The 18,352-nt window shown below is 46.5% G+C and overlaps 1 protein-coding gene across 2 annotated transcripts; it reads right to left on the bottom strand.

Moving 5' to 3' along the window:
* Window positions 1–958: 958 nt before the first annotated feature.
* Window positions 959–4,984, bottom strand: NEUROD1 (neuronal differentiation 1). Of its 2 annotated transcripts, XM_019554704.1 has the most exons (3): window positions 4,825–4,984; window positions 3,630–3,660; window positions 959–3,479 (listed from the first exon to the last, which is right to left on the bottom strand). In XM_019554704.1, the coding sequence occupies exon 3, from the start codon at window positions 3,467–3,469 to the stop codon at window positions 2,384–2,386; it is 1,086 nt and encodes a 361-aa protein (XP_019410249.1). In that variant the 5' UTR covers window positions 3,470–3,479; window positions 3,630–3,660; window positions 4,825–4,984; the 3' UTR covers window positions 959–2,383. The 2 variants fall into 2 exon arrangements, with proteins under 2 accessions (XP_019410249.1, XP_019410248.1); XM_019554703.1 differs by lacking the exon at window positions 3,630–3,660.
* Window positions 4,985–18,352: the final 13,368 nt, after the last annotated feature.

The following is an 18,352-nucleotide window of genomic DNA, read 5'->3' as shown; positions in this document are numbered from 1 at the left end:
CTGAAGGTTAGGAATTAAAACAATTCTTGTTTTGGCGAAGAAAAGCAAGGCTTGGTGAATTGAGAGTCAGGCTCATGGCGATGGGTTTAGAAAACTACGGTACAGCGGCCGTGGAGAGGAGGCAGAACACGGCGAAGGGGCGGTGGGGACTCCAGGTAGCTCCTTCGGTGCTGTAAGACCCGTTAGACTGCAGAGAGCAACTGCATCTAGTGGCTTCTTCCTTTGGAGCCAAACACAGGGTGAGCCTGAATACTGGCTCGAGAGGGACACACAGAGAAGTCATCTGGAGGAGCCTTTCTCAGATCAAAACGGACAGCAGAAAAGCCATTCCCAGGGGGCAATATTTGAGCCACAAATGGTGACTTCTGTCCAAGTGGGGAAGGGGTGAGTTAACTTCTAAAAACTCGCGGTTTGGGCATAAACTAAAAAATCATATTGAGCCCGAGCCGTTAATCAATGGTTCACTTGATCTCCATTAGCTCCTACTGAATCACATTTAAAAGTAAATGTCTACTGTGTATGCTTTCCCAGTGAGCAGCGGGAAAACCTGCGGGCAGGAGGACTTAGGGACAGATGGAAGTGTTGCCCGAAGTTTATAGACATCTACTCCCAGCCTCAGGTCTGCTTTGACTTGCCAAGGAAAAAACCACCCCGAGGGCAGGCTAATTGTTCGAGTTCTTTTCCGGAAACAATGTTAACTTTTTTGGCTTTATTGCTATTCTTGGGGGAAGGGGTAGTGCAAAGGGTCGTATGAATCGCAAAGAGCATACGAGAGTCAGAAGTAAAAGCTTGAGGACGAAAACGCGAATTCAGGTTTTTTTTATAATCAAACAACTACGTTGTTGTTCATGTCCCTTCAAATTAAGCAGTCCAAAGCGCCAGCCATACAGAAGAGCAGAGTTTGACACTAACTGGCACGAAATGAAAAAGCAATCAAACCAAAGAAAGAACCAAGGACTTTGTTTTTTAGTCCATTTATTCTACAAATAATAAATGTTGCACCTTTCATGAGCTATCGAATAAAACAAGAATCCCATAGGAATTACTTACACTAAGAAAAAAAAATCACATTAAAGGAGAAATGCAACATTCAACCAAATGTTCAATACTATGTAGTTGCCAATGCATGAATGTTTTCTAAAATCCCAGTGTGCATTACATCATAATATACAGGATTACAAACAAAATTACAGTACAGATTGATTCCAGTTGACCAGCATTACATTTCAGACAGCACTTATTCTGGACTGCATTGTACATGCAATAGCTATTGTTCTAATTACGGATTAAATGGTTTGAATTTGTTTTAAGCTACTGTACTAATTGACTACAATAGGTTATATAGCCCAACTTCAACCACCTGATTAGTTTTAGGCTCCGATTCCTAATATGAGTATATGACAAACCACCGATTGTGTGAATATGTATAAAATCATGCATTTATATTGTCTGGAAACATTACTATTTTCAAGTTCTCTTCAAAATCACGGAATGCAAAGGGGTTCAAAGACTAAAAAGAAACAGTGCAAATTGTATGTGATAGTCAAGCAGCTTTTGATTTTAAAAGGGTGTTGGCATTTGCTTATAATATTTATATACAAGTTTGTGCAAGTAATGTGTTGAATTGATATGTTTTAATAGAAAATAAGTCTCTCGTTCTTATAGCCTCTCAAGAACTAAGGATCTGGTTCTTATTGTAGGGGAAAAAAGACTTTCATGGGAAAGAAATTGCCAGGATTGTGCATTTTGTTGACGATTTAAAAAGGAAAGAAGTGCTAAGGCAACATAACTTTTCTAAGCACTTTTCTGCTGGTTTAAATTAGTTAAATTATTTTGTATAAATTAGATATAATTCTACCTTTCCGATATGTATAAAAATTGATGAAGCTGCATGGTTTAAAATAGGAAATCCACGTTATAAAAAGTCATTAAAAATTCTGTACAAAATCACAACAAAATAATTCAGCATGGGAAAGGTAACAAGTAGGAAAAATGTTGGTTGAAAAATATAGATTTATATATATTTTGTAATTGGCCCATTACTAGTTTAAAAATTGCATAGATCCTAATTATTGCTTGTGATTTTGTTATCCCGATCAGATAATTAAACTCGATCTGAATCCCGCCCCCTACACCAAAAATGTACAGCGTAGCTTTAAAGAGCTATTAGAAAATAATACAGAAGGTGAACAGGGATGTGGCATCCCTGCGTCTCCTAAAGGCAGTAACGACAATAAATACATATATCACTCGAAGCTTGGAGTATTTGCACTTCGCAGCAGTGGTACCCAACGGGCTGCCCCTTGTAAACAAGACAGTCAGTGGACGCAGTCGATTTGTTTCCTCCTCTCATTCGTGACTGACACTGATGCGTCTCGAAGGGTTAATCGTGAAAGATGGCATTGAGCTGAGCACTCATGACTCGTTCGTGATGGGAATGGCTCTCATAGGGCATAATGTTGTCTATAGGGATCTCACAGCGAGAGGCAGAGCCAGAGAAGATTGATCCGTGGCCTGGAGCTCCTGCCAGGGTAGCTGCGGGGTAGTGCATGGTAAAGGCATAATTTTTATCAAACTCGCTGGAAGGTTCGTGTTTGAAAGAGAAGTTCCCATTGATGCTGAGGGGCGGGCTGAGCGGTCCGTCAAAGGAAGGGCTGGTGCAATCAGTGAGGTTGCTCTCAAAAAAGGGCTCCAGAGCCGCCCCGTACGAGTGCGGAGGCTTGACGTGGAAGATGTGGGAGCTGTCCATGGTGCCGTAGGGCGGACTGGGAAGACCCGGGGACTGGTAGGGGTAAGGGTGCACGGGGAAGGAAGCACTGGCTGGCTGCATGTGGGGCGGCATGTCCTGGTTCTGCTCGGGCAGGAAAGTCCGGGGGTTGAGCTGGAGGCAGCCGGCTACCAAGTTGGTCGTGGGTTGACTCAAGCCCTTGCAGAGGGTCTGGACGAAAGAGACCAGGTCCGGGCTCTTGCCGGAGCGCAGGATCTCGGACAGCGCCCAGATGTAGTTCTTGGCCAGGCGCAGCGTCTCGATCTTGGAGAGCTTCTGCGTCTTGGAGTAGCAGGGCACCACCTTGCGCAGGTTGTCCAGGGCCGCGTTCAGCCCGTGCATGCGGTTCCGCTCCCGCGCGTTGGCCTTCATGCGCCTCAGCTTGAACCGCTCCATGCGCGCCTTGGTCATCTTCTTCTTCTTGGGGCCGCGCCTCTTGGGCTTCTGCTCGTCGTCTTCCTCCTCCTCCTCCTCCTCCTCCTCCTCCTCCTCTTCCTCCAGGTCGTCGTCCTCCTCTTCCTCGTCCTCGCCGTTCCTCAGCGAGTCCTCTTCGGCCTCGCCGTGCAGGGCTTCCAGGTCCTTCTCTTTCTTGTCCACCTCGTGCTCCTCGTCCTGAGAGCTGAGGCACTCGTCCGTCCAGCTCGGGGGCCCCTGGGGCTGGGGCTCTCCCATCAGCCCACTCTCGCTGTACGATTTGGTCATCTTCAGAGTCCTGTTTTCAGGAGAAGACAAAAGAAAGCCACATTCAGCAGAAAGAAGCGCAGCCCTCCTCCCAGCGCCCTGCCTCCCTCGGCCCGTGAGTGTCTATAGGGAATGAGACACGGGCAGGGTGTGCGTGAATATACCCAAGAGGCATACATACACGCACAGCAATGCCCCAGCGTTGTCCTTTCCTGAGAAGAAGAGAGTAAAACTTTTAATTGCACCCGCGCTTCTCCCTTATCATTTGATTGACTTGTGCTCAAACATAATTGCGCGGGGCATATGCATAGATTAAGCGGAAGGAAATGTAACGGACATGATCGGAGGAGCCCAAGCATTTTTTTTAGCATTTGCAGATTTAATGGGAGGGGGAAAACAAGAAAAAAAAAAGTTGCCAGCAATGGTAATCCAGCATTTTCCTTGCCTTCCCTGTATCCCCGCCGCCTCCCCACAATAACTACAGTCCCCCTTGTGCCACAGCTCTAACGCAGTCTTCAGGTCTGTTCAGAGCCAAGCTGAGCTCTGCTCTCCAGATGGGGGATCAGGTGCGATGCTTTTCCTAACCTGAAGGCTACTCCTTCCTTCTTTAATGTCGGGGCTCTCCAAGTCCCTGCTGAAACCTCTGGGCAGTGCAGCAATAGATGGAAGGCACTGGCCGGGCAGGACTGGAGCAGAGCTCAGGACAGCACACGCTCTTCGGAGACGAGCACAACCTCCAAGCAACAAATGAATTTGTTGCCAGGCTGGCAGGAGCTCCTGACGTCTTTGGTGCCTCCGACACTGTAACAGGTAGCAATTCTGGCAGCTCCTGCCCTGGCTACTCCCCCTTCTCTCTGAAAGTCTCCGCCACCTCCGACCCAGGATTGACAACACTATTGCTAGAGGATTTCTTCCAAGCGCCCTCTCTCCTCATGGAAAATAATAGTCTTTCCATTCATATCTTGTGATCATCCAAGCCAGCTCGGGTTAGAGTCTGGGGACTGTCTCCCCAGCTTCCACCCCTCCCCTATGTGCCACGCAGACGACACATTGCAAATGAGACGGGAAACGATGCTCAGACCGAACTTCTCCTGGGCTTGAGCTATGGGCGCTCTGCTTAAGTAGGCGGAAAAGTTAAGGGCGATTCCGTTTCTCGGCTTTTATTTTGCTCACTAGGTTTCGCGGGGGCGGGTCACAGCAGGTGAAAACTGCGTCTTGAGCTCCCTGGCCCAGAGACACCTAGGCCGGCCGCAGGCAGCGCTTCAGCCCCCCGGACCCCACGCAGCCCCGCTCTATCGCTATCTAGATGCAGCTGCAGGAATTTGCCCTGGTTTCCCTGGGAGGAAAGCAGGCTTTAGCGTCGGGGTTATAATTACCTTCTTGCTCAGTGTCTCCTTTGCAGTGATGGTCTCATAACCCTGTTACTCCTGGAGAGCAGTCCTGCGCGAGGGGGGTGGGCTGCGTTTTTTCTAGGGGCTGCGCGCAGGACGCCCAGGTTATATAGCGGGGCTGGTGATGCTGGGGGAGAGGGAGGGGAAGCCGGGATCCGGGCGCTCCTGTTATAGCCGCCAGCGCCTGCGCCCCTGGTGCCGCCGAGCAAACCCCTCCTCCCCCGCCCCCCTCTCCCCGGCACGCGCCATATGGTCACCCACGTCAGGCAAAGGGCCCCGCTCCTCACGTGACCTGCCCATTTGTATTCAGCGCCGCTCTCGATTCCATCCCTTTGTGGCCCAAAGAAAGTGGCCATCTGTCGCCAGCCAGAGACTCTGCGGACCTGTTTGTACCCGCAGGAGAGATTAACCCCCTCGCCGCCGGGAGGGCCAGCACTCTCTTGTCGCTCGTGCTGTTGCTCTCTCCCTTTTGGGGGTTGGGGTTTTTTGTTGCTGCTGTTGTTCAAGAGCAGTGGTGTTAGGTAGCAAGAGGGAGAAGGAGCAGATCCGCTGACCCCTCTGCACTGGGGGTTGCTCCTATGGCCAGCCGGTGCCTTCGCCCACCGCTCCACTCTCCTGCCCCTAGGGTGGAGCCGGACTGTTCTCAGGGGTGGTAGATGACAGAACAAGGAGCAATGGCCTCAAGCTGCAGCAAGGGAGGTTTAGGTTAGGTATTAAGACGCATTTTCACACTAGGAGGGTAGTGAAACACTGGAGCAGGTTACCCAGACAGGTGGAGGAAGCTCCATCTTTGGAGGTTTTCAGACCTAGCTAGACAAGGCTTTGCCTGGGATGATCTAGTTGGGGATGGTCCTGCTTTGAGCAGGGGGTTGGATTCACTCTAGATGACCTCCTGAGGTCCCTTCCAACCCTATGATTCGGGGGGGGGGGGGAACTTTCTGACTAGGAGGGTAGTAAAGCAGTGGGAAAGGTTACCCAGAGAGGTGGCGGAATCTAGCAGCACTTTGCACTTGCTCCAGGGGCGCCCCGCTGGAGGCGCCGCTTAGCACTTCCCACTCTCTCCTGCTTCTTCCTAGGCGAGGAAGGGGCAGATTGGGCACAGAGCTAACCAACTTGTGGAGATCGTCAGCCCCTGCTCCCAAATGACCGCGGGATCAGACTCCAGCCCAGTCCACACGCTGCTCCGATCCCCCCTCTCACAGCGCGCACACACGTTTCCACGACTGTCACCGCCCTCCGCTATCACCCTCCTTTTTCCTATAGAGAAGATCATGTGCCAGCTCGGGTGGGCACGACTTTACGTTCTCCTTTACAGTCCGTCCCCTCCTCTGTTCCGTAGTCGCCAGGAATGGAAATCTTGCCAGAAAGATATTAGAGAAGCAGCCCTGGCGCCCGGATCTGGTAGCAAACCTGCCCGGCAAGTGTCTTCATCCGAAGGCTCCTTCTTCCCAGCGATTCACAGTGCAAGAATGATGTGAGCAGTGAAGAGGTCTCATTGGTCACAAACTTTGAAAGCCAGGTTAGATGCTTCTTTATGAGTCTGAAACTTAAGTGCAAATCCGTAACATGAAGTAAAAAAACCCCAAACAAACAAAAAACGAACCAGGAACAGTGTTGTGGGCTCGACTTAGCACGAAGAGAGCTAACATGAAAAAAGTCACCGTGTAAAGATCTTTCCATTTAAAAGAACGAAGTCTCTAAAGGGGTCGACGCTTGATAGCTGGTAATGTTAACAGAATCTGACAGCTCTGTCTATCATTTGGAGTTTGCGATGCCTACTCCTCCCCCCCCCCATTTCTGTTTCAAATTAATGCACTCACTCGTAGGGGAAAAAATTCAATTGTCAACACTGTATTTTAAAAGAACATTTATAAGCAATTACTCGAAAAAGTCTTTAAACAGATCACTTGAGTTTGCAAACATTGCCAAATTGGATAGAGATGCATCTTAACAAGGAAGTATCCTGGCTTGCGTGATAACAAGTGGAGCTTTATTACTGGTACACGTTATCCGGGGATTTAATCACTAAAAGGAAAGAATGAAATCATTTGTTTTGGCGTCATGCGGCTTTAAATAGGAACCCAATAACTGCCTTCCAGAAGCAGATTTGCAAAATGGAGGGGGTTTCCTTTTCTTTTCTAGGCCGAGTTATTTTTAAAATGTTTTTATCACGTTGATGACCTCCACAGGCAAACAGAATAGAACTGAGAGGGTTTGTCGTCAGTATAATCAGGTGTAAAGGATAATTGTCCATGAGCTTGGCTTCTTTCAAGCTGAACGTTTCTGATGTGCAACTTGTACTTGCTGTTTGAAAATGGACAATGCTAATTACTTAACTCTGATTAAGAGACACTGTCTGAACCGGGCCGCGTTGCTGTTTGGAGGTGTTCTCAAATTACATAGGCTTGTGCTCACTTGGCGTGGAAAGGTGACGCTTTCCCCTGCACATCTGGATATAGAATCGCATATGTCTGTTCATCTAAGGCAAGTCATCTCTGCCCTGGGTCTTACTAGAAACCCACCTCTCACTTTGTGTGGCAGCCTCTCACTTTGTGTGGCAGCAATTCCCTTCACAGGACCAGAGTGTTGTAGCATTTGGCTTGGAAGTCGCTGTTGTTTTCTATCCTGCTTTCCTTCCTTAGTGAAAACTAAGCAGAACAGACAGCCAAACTGGAGGGACCTTTCTCTGCCTTTAAGACATCGATGCTCATTAGCTCCTTTAAATAGACAGGGTTTGAGCGTCTGGGTGTGGGGGGGTGAGGTGCATTTTTATTTCATATCCGGGATGGTTTAAGTCATGTTTTGATGATCGCTCCAGGCCAGTTGGGCCGCAGGCAGTTTGCAAGCGGGAAAGAAACGAAGTAGCAAAAAAACACGGTGGAAAGAAACCTTAAGAGCTCAGTATTAAGGGCCCGCTAAGAGAGGGTCGCAAAGAGCAGGAAAAACGATTGAAATGCGCCTAACCCACGAGCCTGTGCTCATGCCCCTGTTTACAGGGAAAAGACGGAAGTTTCCCAACTGTAGGCAGCGGGGTCGGCTAAGGAGGGGTGGATATTTCTGCTGTGTAAGGGGCGGCGGCAAGGCTGCCGAGCAGAGGAGCTGCAAGTCCAGGACAGGCGCCCGGACTGGACCTCAGGGCCACGGGCTAGGAAGATCTGCTGAGGATCAAGGCTCTTTCCCTCCATGCCTCTGCCCCTCTCTAGCCCAAGTTGCCGCTCTAGCCCTCTCCCTCTGGCTTTCGCCTTCTTCACCTCTGCCTTCTCCTCAAGCTCATTCCCCTCCCTTGGGCTCTGTCTCTCCGGGGTCCCCCCCCCGGTTTAATCTGGTTTTCGCTCTAAGCGTCTCCTCTTGTCTTGCCCCCAGTCTCCTCCTTCTCCATCTGGCTCTTGCCTTCGCTTCTCAGTCCCCTTCTGCATCTTCCCCCGCTCGTTTTTCCCCGGCTTTCCCTTCCTTTTCTTCCTCCCTCCCTGTCTCTCTCTCTCTCTCTCTTTCTTTCATCAAGCCCTCTCCCTCCCTCCTCCGCCAGCCTCCCCCGCCCTCCCCCCCGGCTTGGGGGCTGCTGTCCGCAGAGCGGCACGCGAGCCGCACGCGTTGGCAACAAAAGCCCCTTTCACGGCTCACTGCCCCTATGCAACGTCCCAAAGCTGCTCCCTCGGCCGCCCGCGCCCGGCTCATCTGCCGGCGCCTGCTCCCGGCCTGACGGTTGCTTCAGCAGCAGGGCCAAGCCCGGGCCGAGGGGCACCCAGTGGGAGGAGGGGGCTGGGGGCCAGAGCGGCGGGGCAGACAATGCGGCGGGCCCCGAGTTCTCCGAGCAGCCGCTGTCATCTGCGGCCCTGCCCTGCTGGGCCTGGCCCCGGGGGAGTTTTCTTTCTTTCCTTAAGGATAATTTGGAGGGGGGAAAAAAGGTTCTCCAAGCCCAGAAAGCTGCATATCTCTCCTATTCCTCCCACTCTCGGGCAGGGGCACGGCCGGCACCGAGCTGCTAACTTCAAGCAAAGAGCGATCTTTCCCGAGCCGGTCAGCCTGGAGCTCTGCAAGCCCAACAGAAGCCGCACATCAACACCTAAAAATGCAGCGGGGCCGCGGAGCTAGGGGCAGGGGTGGAAATCGATGCCATTCAAATGCTTTCCCGTTGTCCGGAGTGCAAAATCCGTCCCGGGGAAATCTCCTGGGTTTGCAGCATTATCTTAATTAAGATAATTGATTCATATTGCACCTGCGAGAGTGGAGGGGGGGAAGATTCCCCCCCCCCTTCCAAATAGCTTAAAGCTATTGGAGAGAGGAAGCCTCGCTTATAATTTAGGGAGTGATTTACTGTCTCAGCAGCCCGCGTGGTCTGGCTTGCCTCTATTTGTTATTTGCACTCTCTGCTTTCTTCCCAAACCAGGAGCGGAATCAAACAAGGATGAAGCATTAGCATTAAAAAATAAGTTTAAATCTATGCTCCCTCCTCCCCCCCCAAGCTCCGTGGATGGTGCCACATCCAGCTCATTAAAAAGGACTCCGACGGGCTTTGTATGGCGGTTAGGAGTTTGGAGGCGCCCCTGTGTTTGCCGTGGGTTGATCAAAGGTCTCACACCTGTTTACAGTAGGGTTCGGAAGCAGATTGCAGACCAACTGGGAGCCCGGAGCCAGGTAGCAGACAAAGGCCGGCCTCCCAACAGAAGCGATCGATACACTGTGCGGGGTTTTTTTTTTCACTCCTCGCAGGCTGGCTGGAAAGCCGGGGCAGCCTTGTCTTAGCTGCTATTCCAGACCATTGTGTGGCCGGCCACAGATGGGGAAGGCTGGGGTGCGAAACCAGCGAGATCAGCACCAGGGACAGCTCCCGCCGCGCTGCCCGGCCTGTCGCAGGGCCCTTTCCCCTGCTCGGCTGTCCGCGTCGCCAGCGCTGCGGGGCTACAGGAGCGGCATGAATATCCCCCCAGTTCCAACGCGTGCCCTCAGCTCATCTCGGCTCATTCAAAAGCCTGATTCAAATGTATTGCTACACGAGTGCAATGGCAGAATCTCCTGAGGAAATGGTCTTGCCAGATTCCTATCTATCTAACACACGCATACGTATATTTTATTGTATTTTTCTTGCTTACTTGCTTTCTTGCTAAAATACACATACGTCTGCGTTTATACACACACGTGTGTGTTTTATATACACGCGCACACACGCAATCCATAACTCTACTTTGAAGGGCGGTCTGAGTCAGGCTGGTTCTCTCCGAACCAGGAATCTGGCAAGACCGTTTCCTTTGGAGATTCTACCATTGGACTGATTCTCTCTTTGGACTGATGTAACAAGACATCTGAATCAAGCTTTTGAATGAGAAGAGATGAGCTGAGGGCACGCCTTGGAATTGAAGGGATGCTTAACATTGCTCCCGTTGCCCTGAAGACCTGTATCTTTCTCTGTCTGTCTCTCTCACATACACACACGGAGTTCACCCCGGAATCCATTAGTATCTCGCCGTGTAGGATTTTTGGAAAGCATTCGCAGCTGTTGCTGGAAGCAGATACAAATTCTAAAAGGGTCCTTTTCTGCAGGTTTTCCCGTAGGGCTCAATCTTTTTATTTTATCGAGCTATCTCCCCTTTCCCTCTCCCTGCCCAATTAAATACTGTTGCTGTTGTTGGGTTTTTTTTTTTTTAATTGTATAAATGTAAACTTCTATTTAGTTAATGGAAAATACATCACAACCAGGGTTTAATTACCAGCTCGCTAAATGACTCTTTTGGTCAAGTACACACAATTATGAAATCACAATAGATTTAAAATATCGTTCAACTTGATTAAAAACAAAAAGCAAATCGCAGAAGTGTGCACCACTGAAACGAATATCGGCATGGTATTGTTAGGCCAGCGACCGCCTGGGCTAGAGTTCAAGTTACGCCAGCAGTCTTTGCTACTGGTGTCAAACTACCTCTATTATTAGGAGCGAGGATTCTTATCAGACGGGATTTAGACGCTGTTGTAACTCGAAAATCTAATTATTTTTGATCCAGGCATTTACCCCTAGAGTCCCACCTTGTTTAAATAAAGTGTTTTCTTCCCTCTTTAACAAACACATTTCCATTTGAATTAAATATTGATAATTTGACCTTTTAGTTCCTTTAACTAATCAAAAGAAAAAAAAATCCAAATGTAGTTCCTAGTGCCTTGCCCTAGTGTGTCTTTCCGCTTGAATAAGCACTGAGATTAAACGAGTCAAACTTCCTCTTTCATTGCACTCTCTTTGCACTAATTGCTTATGCAAAAATGCAGATTTGTATTAATTAGTAACTCCACTGATTAGTTCGGTGGTATTTTCACGTAATAAATCATGCTGCAGACACGATTTTTGGCACAACCCCAGGTTGTGGCTCAGGATGCAATAAGGTTTCCATATTAAATAAAATCTTAGTCTAAATCTACCTTTTCGTTGCAGGTACAGTGTGTACCACCTGCTATATGCACCTGCTACGGGAAATTACTTTCTGTCCCTGGCAAGCCTCTTTGCTTTCCTTAATGACGCATCCTTCTTCCCAGGGTGTAGACTTTAAAAAGTGACTCATGAATCATGGTATCAAAGAATTAGATGAATCTGATGTCATGCTAACTTTCACAAATTATACTGCTTAATGTTTTAGAGTTCAAACTACATACACTAAATATTATAATATACACTATATATACTATATACTTACTAGATATATGTGTGTGTAGTACATACAGAATCTCTTTCTTTCCCCCATCTGTCCATCTATCTAATCTGTCTTTCTATGTTCTTATACAACACCCATCATTTTGGAATCTAGTTATCTCTCCAAATTACACACATACACACACACACATACACTTCTTTCCTTCCCTTCAAGTTGCAGAGGCTGGATTTCAGGCTTTACAGTTATTGTTGATTGTTATTTGTATGTCATTAGAGCCTAGAGACCCCTAGTAGAGATGAGGCTCTATTATATTAAGTACTGCAGGTATATATAATGAAGGTAAGTCCCTGCCCCAAATTGCTTAAATGCCTTAAACTGTCTACAAAGTTTACATAAAGGATGATGTGCGCTTAGTACATTAGACACTCCTCAGAGAAATCTCCCATAATTTATTTTTTAAATCATCCTAGCTAATACATTTTAGCTGCATCATTAGGAGAGCTTCCTCCTGTTTACATGTTATGCAAATATATTATATTGAGTATTGATAACACAGGTCCTGCTTTGCTCAAGGAATTAGTGCAGCACTTCTAACAAAAATACTGGACAGAAAGTTATACTAGAAAGAGGAGTAAAAGGTTTAGATGGAAAAGAATTGAGGAGGATTCAAGGATCACTTCCTTTTATATGACATTTTCAGTTCTAAATCTTGCTCGCCTTGTTCTTTCCAAGAAATTCATTGACTTTAGTAGGACCACTGCCATGAGCAAAGCCTGCAAGATCAGGCCTTTGGCCCTGTCTAAGGAGTGCAATAGGATGGAAGAGCAGCAAACACAGGTGCCAGCAGATTATATAAAGCTTTGCTGAGATTAAAATGCTGTCTCAATATGAGTTATTACATATCCTCCAAATAGAAATCTTCTTAGTGTCGGCTTTAAAGGGACTGCTTTTGTTTACCCTTGTTAGAAATATGCATGCTATCTGAATATGCAGCTGAATTCTTAGGGAACAAAATAGTCCTTTTATAGTCCCGCCCCCCAAGAAAGCAAAAATAAAAACACTCATATTATATTGTAGAGTGCCTGAATTGCTTTCAAAATGCGACTACTCATTTTAGATATTAACTGAGAGCAAAACAAGGACAGTTAAATCAATGATCTACTGGAATGGAAAAAGAGATTCAAATAATCATTAAATCTTATTACATAATGCGGCTTTGTTTTTACCTCCCTGACTGAGCTCACACCTGGGTCCATGCTTCAAGTATTCTGCAGTGAGCTGGACATGATGGAAAAACCTTTGCCCATACTATACAATATAATCCCTGTACTTGTAAAACCAGTTCAGGTCAAATGGAGCTGTTTTTTTCCAAGCAGTTTAAGTATAAGGTTTGAAGCGGATATTCTGTATATTACATGTAGTACAATTAAGGTTTAAATAATCTCTAGCACCCCCTTCTCAAACATTCTCACCATCACCACTGCCTCCACCACCTGTGACAACCACTACCATTAGGGACCACAGTGTAGATGTCTATTATCAGGCAGATCTTGATTTTCACAGACTCTTGAGGATTCTGACACTTTTTAAAACTTTTAAACACAATCTGATTCAGCTGTGCATCTTTTTATCATCAGCCTCATACACTGATATATCATTTCCAGGTCAATGTATGTACATATCATTAGCAAGGAAGGGGTAACAAATAGGCATATAATGTGTAAGATTTTGTACATTCCTGATGTAAAACTGCCCCTCTATTCACAAACTTTAGTAAGAAAATCTGTTGTTTCAGGGATCTTTTTCCAAGTTAACACATGCTTGTGGGCCGCCTTATATTGACTGAACTTTGAATTAGGCCCCATATTCTCTTTTTTCCCCCAGCCTAGGTGTAAGAGATATCACTTATCTTGGCAGTTCCTGGCCCAAACATATCCCATAACCTTGCATTGGGCTCCTGTAGGTTATTATTTACATATGGCATAGGCCTGACACGATAGGCACAGGACTAGGAGATATTTGCTTTGTTCCTCCTTGCTAAATCCTCAAGGAAATTTATAGTAAGGGGGAATACAGCCAATGACATAATTTTGGTAAAGTTCCTCCCTGATGTAGTGCCAAAGCAAGTTATAGAAGCATGGAGCCATGTGGGATATATTGACAATCTTGCTCAAGTGGAGCTACTTAAATTCAGAGCTCAGGAGCACTGGGGGCGTCAAGAAATGGCTCAGAGATACAATACCTCTGTACAGCTGCCACTAGATATACAAGATGCATTTGGGACATTTCACTAGAGCATCAACCTTTTAGTGATGGACCTCAGCTTCCCATTTCCTGACAGAGAAATTTGAAGGCAATAGCTCAGGGCAATTCCCTAGAGACGGACTGTCGGGCCCAATGTCTTGAACCTGGGGCCTTAGGCCTGGACAGCACAGCAGTCTATCTCAACCTGCTATCCTTCTTGCTGCTCTCTGAGGTTGGATGGGGTTTACCTAAGGCCTTCATCAATGACTGAGACTGCCCACTCCCGAGACTGCCCACTCCCTGAGACATAAGCAGGTGGTTCACAACACCTGACTAGCCACTCCCCTATTTAAGACCAGGGAGAGACACAAGAAGTATCTGGGTAACAGGGTTCTTTTATTCCTAGATCAGTCTGGTAACTCTATTTATTTCTTGATCTCCTAGCATGCTTTTGGATTCTGCCTGTCCCTTGATCTCATCATTCCTGACTTGCATTACTCCTGGATTCTACTTACTTCCTGTTCCAACTCCAGTTTTGATGTTATGGCCCTCTGATCTGGTAACTCTGATCTCTGACTGGCTCCCAGGTCTGGCTGTCCATGTTCTGGCACTGACTGAAACTAATGATTAGGGTCGATATTTGTATTGATATGAATAACATTTGCATACATGTTAGGGCTACATTACTGGGCCAAAGTGTAAGGCAAACATAATTATCCAATAAGTATATTTTAAAGAGATGTAAAAAGGATTTTAAAAAACTGAAATACAGACAAGAATCTACCCACTGGCTCTTGGAAACAGTTCTCAGAGTGTAAGTCTCCATATTTTACTAGCAAAGGTTTGTAGCCAGAATGTCTATAGATGTCCACCCTGTTCAATTAGCTTAAGCTGAGTAATGTTGGATTTAAAAGAAAGAAAGCCCAGGACTAGAAGATAAGTTGGGAGAAGGACAAATATGCTTCATTCCCTAAGGGAAAGCATGAATACAGGCCCTTATGAGAGACCTATTTTGTGTTGTTCCATTGACTGGAGCCCTGGAATGGGTGGTGAAACAGCAGGAGAGGATTTGGAGCCTGAGAACTAGGTTCAGGGAGACTAAGAGATGGGTGAAAAAATTATATTAAAGAAATGAAGTCAGTGTAGTTGAGGAAAGGAGAGAAGACAATTGGCATTAGTATGCTCTATTGCACCTCTGGGATGGAACTCAGAGAAGTGCATGGGCCAGGATTCCCCTACCGACACCCAGCGGAGGGTTTCCTAAGAATTAGGGAGAGACTTCTGAGTGCTACCTTGATAGGGGAGAAATCAATCAGTGGTATAGAAGAGGAGGCTGAGGAAGGCTTACTGTAGCTCCCCACACAACAAATACATGGAAGAACTGGGAATTGCCTCCAAACAGTAGATCTTGATCTAGATTCTGGGCCCATAAAGGAATGTGTTGAGCTACCTAGCACATTCCTTCCTTTGTGAGTGTCTTTGTTGACCTGGGCAAAGATGAAGGGGGTGCCCAGGGGTCTACCTGAGGTATTTAGGGGGTGGAGCCAGGGTGTAGAGCCAAGGCAGCCCTTGGGTCCTGGCATATATGGGGGAAGGTGTCCCCAGCAAAGGAGTTAAGCCTCTTGCCTGCCCCCCCTAAAGGTGCCGCTGAATGTCATGATAAGCAAATAAATAAAACCTCTAATTTGGTAGTGGGATGGGAGGACCCTCGGTCTTCACGCCCTGTTTCTTTCTCCCAAGCACTTATTTTCCAGAAATTGAGAAGCCTAGATGCTTTAATTCCAGTGCTCCTCAGCCTCTGTTACAGCACCCCCAACCTCCTAATTAGCACCTGGTATGTGTGCCCCTCTCATTCACACCTCCTTATGCTATACATGTGTAGGATGCCTTCTTAAGAACTTACTGGATCTCACATTCTTTTCTGAGAAGTGATTCATGTTTATATACATTCTGGGCAAGAGAAGAACATGTCGTGGAAGGCAACTACTCCCTGTCTCTGCTTTGTCCCCTTTCATTCGATTCACACTTTCTCTTCAATGAACCTTACCTTGGCTTCTGTGGACTTTTCTGATACTGCTGTGCTTCCTACTTTCACACTTACACTCCAGTTACCTACCACTATCATGGAAAAAAAGACTTCTTTGCTCTTGTCCATGATTATAAAAAAGCTTTCAGACCTTTCTTAGTATTCCTTTGGGTATAGACAAAGGTAACAACTTGTATCAGTATCAAAGGATACTAGTACAACTGTTATAATGCAACTGTTAGATCTGTGTGATTCTGTAGTATGTAAGTCCTGCAAAACTACTCCAAATTTGACCCTTCTTCATCCAAAGTTAGGGCAAGTGAGCTCACTCCTATTGCTACAGAAGCATTCAAATATGAATTGAATAGCTGCTGTGTGCATGGATGGATATAGGAATTTGAAAAGGGGGGTGCTGGAGATGCTACCAGTGCCTCAGGGGGTTTGTAGCCCCCTCACCCCTGTGGGCAGACTGAACTATGTCAGTATCTGCTGGGGACTTCTTGGAGTCCCTGAAGCACTTAAGAGTCCCCCACCACTGCTCTTCGTGCCCTCTCTTTTCCAGTGCAGGAACCTCCCCTTGCCTCCCATTCCCCTCTCATCTTCTCTTCCAGCAGGGTGCAAGAAGGAGTGCCCACCTGCTGCTCCTGGGGCAAGAAAGCCCCAGGGTTTCTCCTGCTATGCTCCAGCTGAGGCAGAGTGAGAGTGCAAGGCTTGGCTGGAGATAGAGGCATGTGGGTCTCCCTTTCCAGTGCCTGCTCCTGCAGGGGACACTGAAGGTATGGGCAGAGAGCAGGAAGGCCTGGAAGACCACTGCCACTGCTGTTTCCAGCTCTCTCAGGGGCAGGGAAAGCCCCAGGACCACTCCTGCTCTACTCCAGCTGAGGGCTGTAGAGAATGGCTACACAGGGTGCCAGGCTTGGGAGCAGTGGGAAAGTTGAGTCCCTGCTCTTTCCCCCTCCCCCTTGTTTTCCCCACTGGTCTAGGGACTCCATTAGCTCTTCTTTGGTTGCTTCTACATGAGATGCTACTAAGCAGTAAAGCCAGTTACTGCAGTCATTTAGTACTTGCTTATGTTAAGTACTAAGTGACTGCACAGTAACAACTGCAAAGTCTACTGCTCGTGTAGGTGTGGCCTATGTGTGTCATGTAGCTGTGTGCTGGGGATATGACTATGCTGTGGATATGATTATGTGTTGTGTAGGTATGTAGGTACACCAGTTAATAAAGAGGGAGTCTAGCTTCTTGGAAAAAATATGTGACCTATAAGTAATATTTCAGCCCTATAATTAGAGACAGACAGATGGTGTCTTTCACTATCAAAAGGCTTCTTCTACCTCTGCACTCTTATCGATTGTTCTACTACATATGCAATCTATTCTGCAAAATGGAGTGTAAATAATCTTTTAGTGACACTGCAGTTTCAAGACCCTTTGCAAAGACATCAAACTGAGCCTAATATCAGGTCCTGGTACTTGTAAATTAGCATTAATGTGGCAAAATGCTGCTATTACATGTTTCTTTAGGCATTTTGACTTAAAGCATATAAGAAGACTGTTGCATCAAAGTTTCTTAAATGATTTCCTAACTTTATCACCTAGAATCTTTCTGTTCCCTGTATGGGAGTGGCTCATTACTGGGACTTTCAACTCTAAATGATGGAGTCTCCTGCCTTTTCTGTTTCTAGGTAATGTGGTTTGTTCCCTCACACTGAAGATTAGCTACTCAGAATGACTGAATCCCTGATTATCTGTACAGATCTTGGGCCATTGGTGCAGATATTCCTTCTCTCCCCACTAAGCTCCAGGTAACCATTGCTTTTTCCTGCCTCGGTTTTTTCACTAGTTATCATTCCCAGAAGACTCATTTGGCATGGTCTGATATGATAGTTGGGAAACCATAAATATGCCAGTTGATAAGTGATGGTGTTAGACCCAAGCATGATTTTATAGAGTTAGTGTCAGAGAGAGCTGTTGGAGAAGATGGAGTTGAAAGAAGCTGTCCTATGCCTTAGAAGCAGAAGATATCCTCATTCCACATCCTAATACACAACCCACACTCTGTAAATACTATATGAGGGAGGTTCTTTGGAGCCAAGGACTGTTATGCTGGAAACGGCACTTTTCCTTAGCTCCTCCCCATCCTATGAAGAGCTGATGGTTGTTTTGGCAAAGTGATGGGAAGACCTTCAATGATGTTCTAAATAGAACAAATATTCATTATATGGGGAAAATAAAAATGCTAGGTTTCCATTAAAAATCTATTACCACATCTGTTTGCATTTGAATTCAAATTCCTCAGATGAATAATAGGAAGTGAAATAAAGAGGTACACATATGTGGGCATATACATAAAATTATTATTTATATTACCATGGTGCCTGGGAGCTCTACTCAGAGTAGGACCCTATTATTTCAGGCATTGTAAAAACAGAATGAAAGAGTTTCTTGAAGGCTCAGCAAGTTGTCCATGGGCCATGTAAACCACATACATATACAATAAATAAAAAAGTGCTGAAAATATTTACTAGTGGCTTGAGTAATAAATGCCACATACCAGTAAATAATAAATGTTCAGTTGTAAATAAATGTATGCATGCAGGGTCAGCCAT

This window comes from Crocodylus porosus, unplaced genomic scaffold (genome assembly GCF_001723895.1).
Source record: "Crocodylus porosus isolate Cpor-Errol unplaced genomic scaffold, CroPor_comp1, whole genome shotgun sequence".
NCBI lineage: Eukaryota > Metazoa > Chordata > Crocodylia > Crocodylidae > Crocodylus > Crocodylus porosus.
This window is presented reverse-complemented; position numbering and strand designations above follow the sequence as displayed.

Excerpts from the sequence above, each read along its gene's own strand:
- NEUROD1 (XM_019554704.1), bottom strand. The coding sequence starts at position 3,469 with ATGACCAAATCGTACAGCGAGAGTGGGCTGATGGGAGAGCCCCAGCCC.